Here is a 12,776-nt window from a genome sequence, read left to right as displayed (position 1 = left end):
TAAAATGACAATGACCTTTAGCAGTAATTTCAGGTCAGAAATATTCAATCACTGCTTGTTTAAAAAAATTAAAAAAAATAACTTTTTAGGACATTTTTGGCAACAAAACGAGGAGAGTAGCTCAGTGATAGAGTTCAAGTCATGAATTGGTCCAGTCTCTAAAATTCAAATGTTGCCTGCCTATAGGGCTGATTATTAGGTGGGGAGTTATACTACAGTATAATGCATGATTGGTGCAATTATTTAAAGTACAGTCTACAAAGACAAAAAGTAACTGAACCCTAAAAAGTCCAAAACAACTTTACTTTTACCTTGTGACCATGTGATCTCGATTGTGCTCCAGAAATTCCTGGTGATAAGGGTCTGAGCAGCCTTGGCGTCACCTACAAATCCATAGTAAATATCAATTTATCAAAACTATGTCTTATGTTAGGGATTTGAGGAAAATGTTTTAGCACACTGGTCTGCTGGTAATAATACCCTTAATTCCTCTCAGCAGCAGTCCACAGGCTGAGCCCCAAGCCACAAAGAGAGAGAGCCTTCTTTAAACTCCAAGGAATAAATGTTTTCTCCGGATGTTCAGCATCTGACTGGGCCTGACACACACAGAGAGAAGGAAGACATAACTTATTTATTTACAGCATTGTATATACATACAAAAAAATGTGTATTTCACGCTCCCGACATTAATATTTTGGTAGGGCAGTCAGATCTACTGACCCACAGGTCAGCTGCCTCAGGTGTATACTGCCGTTGTGTTCTTGAGCAAGACACTTAACCAGACTCGCCCCCAGTGTCTGCTAACATCTGGTGTGTGAATGCGTTGATGGTAGAAAAATATAAATGGGAAAGAAAACCCCCCCAAAAAAACAGGACACGGGAATCCAATATGAAATGTGCCCAATGAGAAATTATTGTTTTGAAGATTTGTAAAATTCTAATATTGAGTATTTAATCTTTAATAAAATATGCTTGAAAAGGGGCAGCATTTGTTGAAAACGTCCAAATAAGGGTATAAAGTGATCAGCTAATACATTCAAATGTAAATTTAACACAGGCTGACATAATGTTGTCTGAATATTGTCAATATTGCCACCCCGAAAGCTTAATTATATTCTTTTAAACCCCAATCCACATTCTTTGAGCTCTGGCTAATCTGAGCAGCGGCACAGTAGTGTTGGTGTACAGAGGAGCAGACACAGTGGTGAGACAGCCGTGCTTTGGCACGATTTGGACTTGTGCTGTCAGTAACGCCTATTATTCTAAATTCACTTTCAAAAGTTTCGAAAATATACTCAAAAAAGTAAAAATTACCACTCAATTGTGATATTTTATATTTCTATATGCCTCTGTGTCAAAACGTTTTTATTTGATCCCAAACATTACCTTGGATAGTTTATTCACTGGGTCTGAATCTATACTCATGGATATAAATATATATTAAGACCCTCTTTGATTTAATCAATTGATTTTTTAGTATTACTATATAACACTGTAATGATGAAATATGTGCGATAAGTTACTGGATGGTTAAAGTCTATTGATCAGCCCTAAGACAAAAGTTCCCAGCATGACTAATGGTTAAAACAATGAATGAACCTCCTCATATCCTCTTCATCTTCCGCTTTCCAGCTCTCCATTCATCTGCCACGGACTCTACTCTGCAACCGAGCTCCATTTCCTACAGCTATTTTTTTATTATTGTTGTCATTGGTAAACACGACACATCTGCCTACCAACTTTGGCCTGTGATTGGCGTAGGGAGCTGTCCGTCATTCCAGTGCCTCTGTTTGGCTGCTTTTGATTGGTCGAGAGTCTCGATTTTCCTCTTCTCGCGGCGGTGGTCGGAGCCGCTGTGTCCCCCCCCGGTCTGGCACGTTCCTAGCTAAATTCTCCCGTTTAAATTTGGATTTCCCTCGCTGCCAAACACTAAACCGTCTCAGTTTCAAATTTGCTGCCATCTCGTTTAAAAGGTGGTTTCACATCCCGCAGTAAAGTGTTACGTGAGAAGATGGCGGTGGTAAGCGGGATGGGGTCGGCGGTAGCCCGGCTCGAGGGCCGAGAATTCGAGTATCTGATGAAGAAAAGGTCGGTAACCATCGGCCGGAACTCCTCGCAGGGCTCGGTGGACGTCAGCATGGGACACTCGAGTTTCATCTCCCGTCGGCATCTCGAGATATTCACCGCCGGCGAAGATGGCACGGGCACGGGGGAATTCTACCTCCGGTGCCTTGGAAAAAACGGGGTGTTTGTAGACGGAGTGTTCCAGAGAAGAGGAGCTCCACCTTTGCAGCTCCCGCGCATGTAAGCGTGATAATTTCAGTAGTACTTTCATACTAGTGGACGTGTGTGTAGGTGTGTGTACGTGCAAGCGCCGCGTTGTTGTTGTTTTGTTTCCCGCTGTGGCGCTGCACGTGCGCGTCAATCCGTACACAAACCGGCGTCGCCGCCGCCCTGAACATACAAATACACTGCCATGTGCTTTACCACAACCAGGGTCATTAGAGACGAACACGTTTTTACACATTTTGAAATATGGTTAAAAACTATCGGTATCATATTCGGTTGTGTGAGATGTGTGCGTAAAGTCCAGTTTACGTGATCGAGACGTCACAGTCATGCTTTAGCGCTGTGTGTGTCCAATGTGTGGCTACCGGTACTATATTCCGATGTTCTTCTGACAACATTAAGCTCTGGAATAAAGTCTGATGAATAAAGTCTGGCGGGAATGTAAGACTTGGATACCAGCCGCCACAAAACACTATAGAAGAAGATATTCTTCTGACCACAGCCACAAATGCAGTCTTAAATCGCGGTCAAATTAATATAGCATATTATTATGATTTATTTATTCAACCGTGTAACTTTTAGCCCAAAATAGACTCAATTGTTAACTTTTTAACTTGTTAACTTTTTCTTCAAAAAAAAAATTGCACTAGAAATTTATTTTAAGAACTGTCTTTACTGTGAGTGTGCTTACATCGCCACAAAGCTGACTGTACTTTGCCTGGACAATGTATCCATCTTGATTAAGAGTGTTACGAATAATGGTTTTAACTTTCTATTTCCCTGGGATCAGGCTTTCCACCTCCAGACAGTTACTCCCTGCCACTTTAATTGTCTTGTTCATCACAGACACACTCATTCCCAGACTGGAATTGTTTTGGTCTTTAGTTAGTCATACCAGATTTTTCACCATTGTCCGTATGTCATTGTTTACATTTGGGCTATATATTGTCATTCCAGCAGAAGTGACTCATTCTCTGCACGTAAGACTGCATATATACACACCTGGAAATAGTTAGACATGATGCATTATACATCAGTTGGTGCACAGAGGCAGAGCAGCTAGAGCTCGAGCCTCCCAATATGGGTTCGATTCGTCCAGACCAACATCACACAAGCTCTCTGGATGGAGTCTGCATGTCCTTACTGTGGGCTCTCTCCGGGTTCTCTGGGTTCCAGTGACCCACGGCCCCTAACGATAACAAGCGTTAGAAAATGAATTAATTTTATTCCTCTTTGATAAAAGACCCAAGCTTTAGTATTGAGTATTGAGATTTCCAGAGGTGGACCAAAAGAAGTTCATATAATTAGTTTGGATGACTGTATCAGCACAACTTATTATTGCAATAATACAAATCTATACAACCACGTCAAACCTTAAAGTACCATATGATGGATTGATGCTCAATGAATGCATCTTGACTTCTATTTCCCCAGGTGCTGTTTTCGCTTCCCCAGCACGAGTATAAAGATCAATTTCACAGCCCTGTCCCATGAGAAGAAGGAGCCCAGGAATGTGCCCGAATCACCGGTGAAGCCCGTTCAGCCCCAGATCTCACCCCTTACCATCAACATTCCCGACAACATCGCCCACCTCATGAGCCCGCTGCCCTCTCCCACAGGCACCATCAGGTCAGCACGTTGGACCAGGGTTCATGTGGCCTTGTTCATAAAACACATAGCTTGACCATTTGTTTGATTTTACAGTGCTGCTAACTCCTGCCCTTCCAGTCCGCGTGGGGCAGGCCTGTCCAGCTACCGGACAGGAAGAGTGTTGGCCTCCGACCTGATGGGAGACCACTCCCATTCTGAGAATGACAAGGATGCATCTGGGGAGGACAGTCCAAAGGTACTGATTTATTATTTATACCATAGAACAGTGGTTCTTAAACCTTTTTTCTGACAATTTCTTCTAATTGTTAACCTTTTGCAAACCAACATTTTTTGGAAGCCAATTTTTTCTAGGGGAATGTCTACAGAGACACTACCGAAACTGCTAGGCTATTTTGTTCCGCGGCTCCTGAAACTGCTGGGCTATTTGACTGCGCCGGGTTAGGGTTAAGGTTAGGGTTAGCCATGAGGCTATTTGACCGCGCCGTGGCTCTGTAGCCACAGCCTTTTTCTAAAGCAGATTATAGGCTTCTATATATATTACTGATGTAATATTGAGAAAAATGCTTTTTATCTGTACATTGAAGCCACCGTAATGCTGTGTTTGACTTTTGCATTTGGTGAGGCAACAATTTCATTGTATCTGCAGTGTCACACGCACACGTGACAAAACGAGGAACACGAAGGGCGGGACTGGCTCACTGACGAGAGCTCTGATGGTCACAACTGTCCTCTGCTGCGTGGGCAGTGTGTGGGTCAGTGCGTGTCCACTGCGCTGCACTCTGTGTGGCGGTCAGTCGTGCAGCGGGTGCTGCAGTGAACTCATTCCAAAGGGAAATTAGTATCAGGCCAGAAAGTCAGGCCAATGACCTACAATTTTGGGATTTTGTTACATCCCATGTGTTGTATGATGAGTGCATGAATGAAAATTATACATACTGTTGTGTGTATGCAATCGTGACTTTTGTTACTGATTGAAATTGTTTAGAATACACTCAACAACACAAGTGACATCATAGACTTTAGAGACCTTGGAACAATTTGAACCTCAGGTTAAACATAACTTATACATTGTACCTTTTCTTCAGGATGATTCCAAGCCTCCATATTCATATGCCCAGCTCATAGTCCAAGCCATCACCATGGCCCCAGATAAGCAGCTCACACTGAATGGAATCTACACCCACATCACCAAGAACTACCCATACTATCGGACCGCCGACAAGGGCTGGCAGGTCAGTGTTTGGACAGCTCTATATATATATATATATATATATATATATATATATATATATATATAAGTATTAAATTAGAACCGAGTGTTATAAAATGCTAGTGTTAACTTATCTACAAATGTCTCGTACAGAGATCTTAAAGCATGGTTGTAAATGCACTTGTGTGCGCCCCGTTTCAGAACTCAATCCGACACAACTTGTCTCTGAACCGGTACTTCATCAAAGTGGCACGCTCTCAGGAGGAGCCCGGCAAGGGCTCCTTCTGGAGGATTGACCCCGCCTCAGAGAGCAAACTCATTGATCAGGCTTTCAGGAAGAGGAGGCCCCGCGGAGTGCCCTGCTTCAGGACGCCTGTCGGACCACTTTCCTCAAGGTAAGGCACACTTTCACAACTGTCCTTCGTGATTTTGGTTGTTGGCATTTACTCAAGTCAACATTGTAAATACAAATTTGTTCTTATTGGTACTGAGGGCTGTTTTATATAATGTGTTCGGTAAAGCCAAACTCACTTTCTGGCTTTTCTCTTGACTGAGCATAAACACAAGAGTTCAAGCTAAGTCTGTTTTGCCAGTCTCACTCAGGACTTTCCCAGCCGCACTCAGCCCACGAGGCCCGAGCAACGATACGGATCGCGCTTTCAAGAGGACACGCCCACTACCACCTAAACCCTGTTAAGGCATAAAAACACAAACCTATGTTTGGTGAGGCACAACCAGAGAAGAGGGAAAAGGTGAAAAAACCAAAAGGAAGAGGAGAAGAATGATATGAATATTTTACCATAAAAAACTTTATGCAGAGTTACTCTGCACAAGTATTTTACCATCACAAAGGCACAGACTCGAGGATAAAACCCACTCTCACTAATGTGCTGCTCATGTTTGATCATTTATAAATTATTAATATTCAAACGGTCAACTTATATCTTGGAATTTTAGTTTAATTTTAATGTAATGAATAAAGAAAGTTGGTCAAATTGGAAAAAAATATGACAAAAGTACCGGTAGGCTGTCTATCTACAGTAATAAATTATAAATCTAACTTTTACATTTTGTAAATATCAAGTTAAGCAATATTAATCTAATAATAAAAACTTAAGTTGGTATTTCGCTAAAATATTTGTTCTTCTAAAAAATGACCCATTTCAATGGCAAATGAAATCCCTTGACTATTTAGGTGTAGTTCTCCATAAAAATGGTCAACAATCTTGGACAATTGGTCCATGGACTATGAAAAATGGACGCTTATACCATACTTAAGTCAAAGGATTGAAACAAAAAAAAATATGTTTTTGTCCAGATTTCTTGATCTATTTTAGACTCTTCCCATTTCCATCCCCAACCGGCTGTTTGATGAGTGGAATAAAACAATATCCAGATTTGTATAGCAAGATCAGAATCCCATTCAAAACTGTACAGAGTTATCAAAAGAAAAATTAGGTTGGGGTTTACTATGTCTGAAAAATTACTTTATTTCAGATCAGCGTTGGTGGTGTGTGCCAAAATATGAAAAATATTGAGATTAATGTAGTCTCAGTGGTTCCTGTACAGGTCTGACTGGCAGATGACAGACTGTTGGGTCATTTGGAGGAAGTTAAAAATCTGTGCCCACAACAAGGAATGAGCAAATCAAAACATACAAACTAAAAGAAGATGTTAAAATATACCAAATGGAACTGATCCGAACTTCAAGGTCTGGATTACAAAATGTATAAATGTTTTTCACCAGATTATAAAAGATAATTAAATGAAAAGCTTTAATATGTTGAAGGAATCCTTTGACTTGGAGAAACAGGACTTTTATAGTTGTTTTACAAATATGGAGTTACTATAACCAAGAAATTAAACATGTCATTATAACCCTCCTGAGCTAAATTTGTTCTCACCGCAGTGACGTTTTGGGCACTGTCCTTCACCAGATGAAATATTTATCAAGGTTTATAAATCAGAATTTTCAAGAACAATATCTAATTATATCAATGCATTAATAATTCGGACAGCTACTCAGTATATTAAAAACAAATGGGAAAGAGAAGGTAATCTTGTTTTGAGAGATGAGTGGGAAAATGTGTTTATCACTGTAGAGGACCTCAAAATCACACGTCTGGATGGAATTTTGATGGAAAAATATGTCATGTTTTTTCATAACATCATGTAAAAGTGCTCATTATTCACAAGGAAACGCTAACTGTTGGAGAAACTAGCAGAACTATGTACTTGGGCCTCAAAACTCCTGCCATGGACACAATAAATGGATACCTTTGGAACATAGTTTTGGCGGCAGGAAAATAATCCACCGCAAAAGAATTACGATACAAATCTCACCAACGATTAAGGGCTGGACTGACAGTAACAGACATTAGACATGGAACAAATGAGATTCAGACTTCATTTGGAATTGGACAAAGTTTTTATTTTTATTTAAATATGTTGTGTTTTTTGTTTCTTTTCATGTTTAGAGCTACTTGTGTTTTATCTCTGGTCGCATTCTGTACTGTTCTGTGTTTTATGCTTAATATTTAAAAAGGAAAAAAATGGTCATCAAAATGCTGTTTACAGAGTTCAGACTTGGCCTGCCTTTAATTCTGCTCCCGACCAATCAAGTTCTTGTCTAAATTGCGGCTGAGTGAGACTGAGTGTGAGCGTGCTTTATGAAACCCAAATGAAAACAAAGTCACACTTGGCCATTTGAGTCTTGCTTAGAAAGTAAACGAGTTTTAAGAAACAGGCCTCTAGTGAAATAAAGGTTCAAAGTGTTGTGTCAACATTAGATCTATATATTTAGCCCTCCCAACAGTGCTGGATTTTCAAATAAAGTCAGTTTTCAGTGAGTTTTTACATCAGACATCATTGGATTATTTGTGTTGTATCATTACGCACACAAACCATGTAGTACATGTGTAATAATCTAATCATTGTGCAGGAGTGCCCCAGCCTCTCCTAACCATACCGGGGCTCTTTCGGCTCACTCCAGTGGAGTCCAGACCCCTGACAGTCTGTCCCGAGAGGGCTCCCCAGTCCCTATGGAGCAGGAGTCCACACCCCCTCCAGGCCCCATCAATACTTCCATTGTCCAGCCCAAACTTGCCGTCATCAAAGAGGCTCGATTTGCCCAAAATTCATCAGGTAATTATTCTATTCTATTAGTCTTATAACTTCTTATACTTTTTATTTTAATGATTGCATTTTCACAAACAAGTCTAATTCCACACAATTGTTTTTTTCTGCAGTACTGAGTTGCCTTCAGATAAACCCAAACAAAAACATATTAGACTAGTATTTTGTTGTTTACACCTGAACTCTCTGTTTTAGAGAGTTTCTGCATTATTCTAGTTGTTGTGATTCTGTTGTTCCTGTGCCACAGCAGCTTCTCTGAACAGTCAGCCTGTGCTGATAGCGGTCCAGAGACAGTTACCTCAAAACTCTATAAAGCCGGTTACCTACGCTTTGGCCACGCCTGCCATCGTCACGACCACTGGTAGCCCCTCTCCTGTTATGCAGACTGTGCATGTGGTCCGCACGATCCCAGCAGTGACCATGGCAACAATTGAAGGACCGCCTGCTGCAGCGAGTTCTGGGATTCAGGAAAATGGAGGGGAGCATCATGAGGTCAAAGGTAACAAAACATTTCCACCACCAGGTTTACTGGCATGGTCAGTGTCCTGTTGCATTGCACACTTCACACACTACATCCAAACTTTTTTTTTTACCTTGATGTTAAAATGAATGCAGGGGGAAATGTAAGTAGATTTAACTGTTAGCGGGAGCCGGCAGTGTATTTATAATTCTAGATGCCGAGACAATTACATTTTTATATTTGACCTAGTAAATTCTTAATTTATGCATGCAATATTTGACTCTATAGACGTTGCTATTATTATTATATTGTATTATTCATTGTTTTATGTTGCACCTAACGCCGAGACAAGTTCCTATGTTTACGAATTGTGTTAAGTAAACTTTTTCTGATTCTGACTCTACTGGGACAGATTACGTACATCACTTAATGTTTAGTGCTACAGTTCAAAATAATCTTGCTCTTGATAAGTGTTCACATCATGGTTTGCAGTTAAAATGGAGCCCGTCTCGTCTGCAAGTGCTCCGTCTATAGGTGGCGTCAGTCGGATCATCCAAAGCTCCCAGGCCCCTCCTCTCACTACAGTCACCATAGTTCAACAGACCCCCCTGGGACAGCACCAACTCCCCATAAAGACTATTACACAGAATGGGACGCACCTCGTGCCTCTCAGCACAACTACAACCACAGGTATGTGTCACTTATTGGAAATAAGTTTCTAAGCTGTACATGCCCGATGAAATTGTCTGAGGGTTAAATAATGTTTTATGTTAATTTCAATAATCAATTAATTAATTCAATTAAGTATTTTTTCTTTCAAACGTGATTTGTCTTTCTGCCCTTTGAACTAAAACATGTCAAATTTTTAGGCCGTGGCTGCAGAGTCGCGGCACGGCCATAACCTTAACCCTGACCCTAACCCGACGCGGTCTGACCCGCCGCAGTCAAATATGCCGCGGCACAAAATAGCCTTGCAGTCTCGGCCGCGCGCCGCGGCTCTGTAGACACTCCCTTTATTTTAACAGAAGAGTTGCACTTTTGTTTTTTCTGTTTCAGTGGTGGCAAACCCTCTCCACCTGCTGGCCACTCACGCTTCTGCCTCAGCCTCTCTGCCCACAAAGAGACAGAACGGTGCTTTATCTGAAGAGCCTGAGACCAAGAGGATCAAAACTGAGGAGAAGGAGGTTGCTGATCTGATCAGATCTGATGAAGGCAAGCTCAGTGAACAGATTGGAGACAAGTGAACAGACCCCAACACCCCACCTCTGTACATCTCTCCATCAGACCATTATATCTGCCACGGTGCCAAACTCTACAGAGAATGTGCAAGTCTCCCACTAGTCTTTCAAATATTAAAGACCAAATATATAAACTTATTTGTGTAACCTGTGAATTGTTGGCACTGAGAAGCACACTGGGGGTGAAGTTGAAACATTGGTAGCATGACAAACACAAGAACTTGCAGCAGTGACTTTGGTAAGGAAAGCTCTTGGACACTCCCATCTGCGGCAGCTAGCCTCCATGTCCCTAACCCTATTGTGACTAGAATATGACGTATTTCGTTGTACAAGTGTATCTTAGGACCTTTTTAAGTGTATCTGAGGCACTGACTCAAAAGAGGGGTAACATTCACCCATCACAACCATCTTGGTATTTTTTTGTTTGTGGACTTTCTGTGAAATGAATGTAGTCTTTCCTTTTGAGAAAAGAAAATACTATATGTTTTGCCATGCAACTGTAATTGGTTTCTTACTGTACAATGACAGAATTTTCATATTTTACAAATAACTAACGACATACAAAGTATATTGCCATGCGTATTTATAACAGATGTTTCATGGAGCTTGCATGTTCCAGATGTAGAGGTGAGCAGTTAAACTTAATATGGATCTGAAGAAATTGTGGCAGTGCTGACCAGTGCTGTACTTAACCTTGACTTTAATTTTAATGTATTTCTTTTCTGTCATCATTGGCCGTTTGTGTTGAAGCTCTTGGCTGTTTTCTTCTGTTTACGGTTCTAAAGTCAGACAGCATTGTGTTACGCCAGGAAAAAAAAACAGTTATAGATGTCTGTTCTGCTTTGGTGGGTAAATGCTTTTTTTTTTTTTTTTTTTTAATATAAACTTATTTAAAATGTGTTAGTTTGTTATTCTTTAAGTAAAAGGCCTTCTCCACTGGGCAAAGTCATTATGAGTGTTTTATTTATTGGTGTGTAGACCAAACAGTGTAGCTATTTCATACCAAGACCAATCTAATCCAGCTTCCAGCACAAAGACCTTTTACAACCAGACACCTCCAGAGAGAACAGTCAGGACATGTAAAAGTACATTTATTTACTGTAGAACAAAACTTGGCAGCATCGCCAGGGGTGTCCAAATGTTTTTAACAGAGGGCCGCATTTTGAAACTTATACGGAGCAGAGGGCCACAGACAACCCGACAATGTCAAATGACAAAGTGAATCATTGGAAATTTGACATTTTCCACACCTTTTAATAAGACTTGGAACATTACTATTAAGGTTGGCATAACATCAAAATGCTTGAATATTTCCAATTTTACAGTAAAAAGTAATAACTTCTTGTTGTTTAAACCAACTTAGCAGGACCACAAAAATGTGTGTGAGGTCCACATTTGGCCCCCGGATCATAGTTTGGGCATGCTTGGTGCAAGCTTTGCAGAGATAGGAGATACAAATGATTACATTGTTTATTGCACAGAAGTTGTGTAATTAGTTTAGTTAAAGATCTGAAAGAACTGTAGTGAATCACTGGGTCATCTCAGTACATTGGTAGTGCATTTGAATAGTTTAAGCGCAGGGTTTCACCAGATCTAAGCAAGGGCATTTCTGTTGCGTAGGACAAAAATGATTTAGCCCTGGCCAGTCATTCAAAACCATTTAGTCCTAATTGAATACATGAAACGAGAAGCAAAGGGGCATTCAACGTACAAGCCAAAGTTGGGCAGTACTAAATATACAGCCAATTAGAAGATAAAGCATATTACATTATTTGGTAAGGCAAAAGTGATGTCTGCAGTAGATTCTGGAAGGAATCAAACCGACGGTAAGGTTTGTGTTAAAACTATTAACAAAAGCGGGGGGAAAAAAATAATTCTTAATTTTGCTATTATCTATATTTTTGCTCAATGTTCAGTCTTCTGGTGCCCATATTCTTAAAATGAATATCTAATACTATGTAATGTTTATCACAGGACCTCTCAGTGGCAGGTGTGATCCTGTTCATAATACACTTGTATGTATATACAAAGTCTGTATATAAATGAAGCTTTATACTTGTAGATACACAGCTTCCCTCACTTCAGAGACATTCTGGGTTTGTTTGATCGTCTTTCCCATCACAGTTGTGATTAAAAGAGCTGGCCATCCTCAAAAGTCTCCGGAAGACGTTTAACCAGAGGCCTCAAAAATAGAACAATTCCCTCTTTTCACTTTCAGAGCGTCAGCACAGACAGTTCGGCTCTGTCCAAGAGTCCTGTATGTCAAGAAAAATATATCTGAAGTCTGTGAGGAGAGGTCAGGGGTCAGATCTTTTCATCGGTCATCTCCAGGAACTGGGCGTACACGTCTCTGGAGCACTCCCCTTTCTGGTTGAAGAGGAACTTGTAGTAGCTGCCATCAGCACAAATAGCTTGAGGTACAACAAAAGAAGAGCTCCGTCAGCAATTTCTAAAGTCTATAGAGAACTTTAGAATAACATTCACAGTTGAGCAGTACTTGTATTTAATCTATTATTTAGAATTGTATGTATATATATATTTTAATTTAGAGTCTTAACTCAGTCATGACTAGAGGAATAAATATAAATTAAAAGGAGTTTGATAATGTATGCAAGTATTTTTTATATTATTTCAAAATGTTCTGTCATGTCCTACTTTTTTCCGGGTGTGAGCATCGTACCTACGACAGCGTTGGGCTCCGTCCCAAAGGCACAGACACAGGGAGAACCTGAGGGGACCTGGAACTTGGAGAAGCTCCATTTAGAGCTGAAATATTTTGGGAGGAAGCTAGCGGAGGCCAGACTGAAATAAAAATAAACAGTGTAACATTTGG

General features: G+C 40.5%; 2 protein-coding genes across 5 annotated transcripts in view; one reads left to right on the top strand and one right to left on the bottom strand.

The window, feature by feature from the left end:
* The first annotated feature begins 1,802 nt into the window (after positions 1–1,802).
* LOC140369173 (forkhead box protein K2-like) lies at positions 1,803–10,081 on the top strand. 3 transcript variants are annotated; one of them, XM_072456441.1, is made up of 9 exons: positions 1,803–2,304; positions 3,724–3,918; positions 3,994–4,135; positions 4,986–5,132; positions 5,312–5,505; positions 8,052–8,254; positions 8,496–8,744; positions 9,198–9,395; positions 9,762–10,081. In XM_072456441.1, exons 1-9 carry the CDS (start codon positions 2,012–2,014, stop codon positions 9,947–9,949), a joined length of 1,809 nt encoding a protein of 602 aa, XP_072312542.1. In that variant the 5' UTR covers positions 1,803–2,011; the 3' UTR covers positions 9,950–10,081. The 3 variants fall into 3 exon arrangements, with proteins under 3 accessions (XP_072312542.1, XP_072312543.1, XP_072312541.1); XM_072456442.1 differs by having other exon boundaries at positions 8,493–8,744; positions 9,240–9,395; XM_072456440.1 differs by having other exon boundaries at positions 8,493–8,744.
* A 741-nt stretch (positions 10,082–10,822) lies between these two features.
* The window catches only part of wdr45b (WD repeat domain 45B), a 6,558-nt gene continuing 4,604 nt past the window's right edge, over positions 10,823–12,776 (bottom strand). For both annotated transcript variants that reach the window (XM_072456443.1, XM_072456444.1), the window contains exons 9-10: positions 12,624–12,745; positions 10,823–12,354 (exon numbers count right to left, since the gene is read on the bottom strand). In XM_072456443.1, coding sequence (XP_072312544.1) covers positions 12,248–12,354; positions 12,624–12,745 — 229 coding nt within the window. In that variant the 3' untranslated portion in view covers positions 10,823–12,247. The remainder of the gene's footprint in view (positions 12,355–12,623; positions 12,746–12,776) is intronic.

The sequence above is a fragment of the Eucyclogobius newberryi genome, unplaced genomic scaffold, assembly GCF_026437365.1.
Source record: "Eucyclogobius newberryi isolate DKJ021-1_F unplaced genomic scaffold, fEucNew1.0.hap1 SCAF_20, whole genome shotgun sequence".
NCBI classification, from domain to species: domain Eukaryota; kingdom Metazoa; phylum Chordata; class Actinopteri; order Gobiiformes; family Gobiidae; genus Eucyclogobius; species Eucyclogobius newberryi.
The sequence above is the reverse complement of the archived record's forward strand: the minus strand, read 5'-3'. Positions and strand labels throughout refer to the sequence as shown.

Excerpts from the sequence above, each read along its gene's own strand:
- LOC140369173 (XM_072456440.1), top strand. The coding sequence starts at position 2,012 with ATGGCGGTGGTAAGCGGGATGGGGTCGGCGGTAGCCCGGCTCGAGGGC. Across the intron at positions 2,305-3,723 it reads CCTTTGCAGCTCCCGCGCAT|GTGCTGTTTTCGCTTCCCCA; the intron begins GTAAGCGTGATA and ends CTATTTCCCCAG. Across the intron at positions 5,506-8,051 it reads GTCGGACCACTTTCCTCAAG|GAGTGCCCCAGCCTCTCCTA; the intron begins GTAAGGCACACT and ends ATCATTGTGCAG.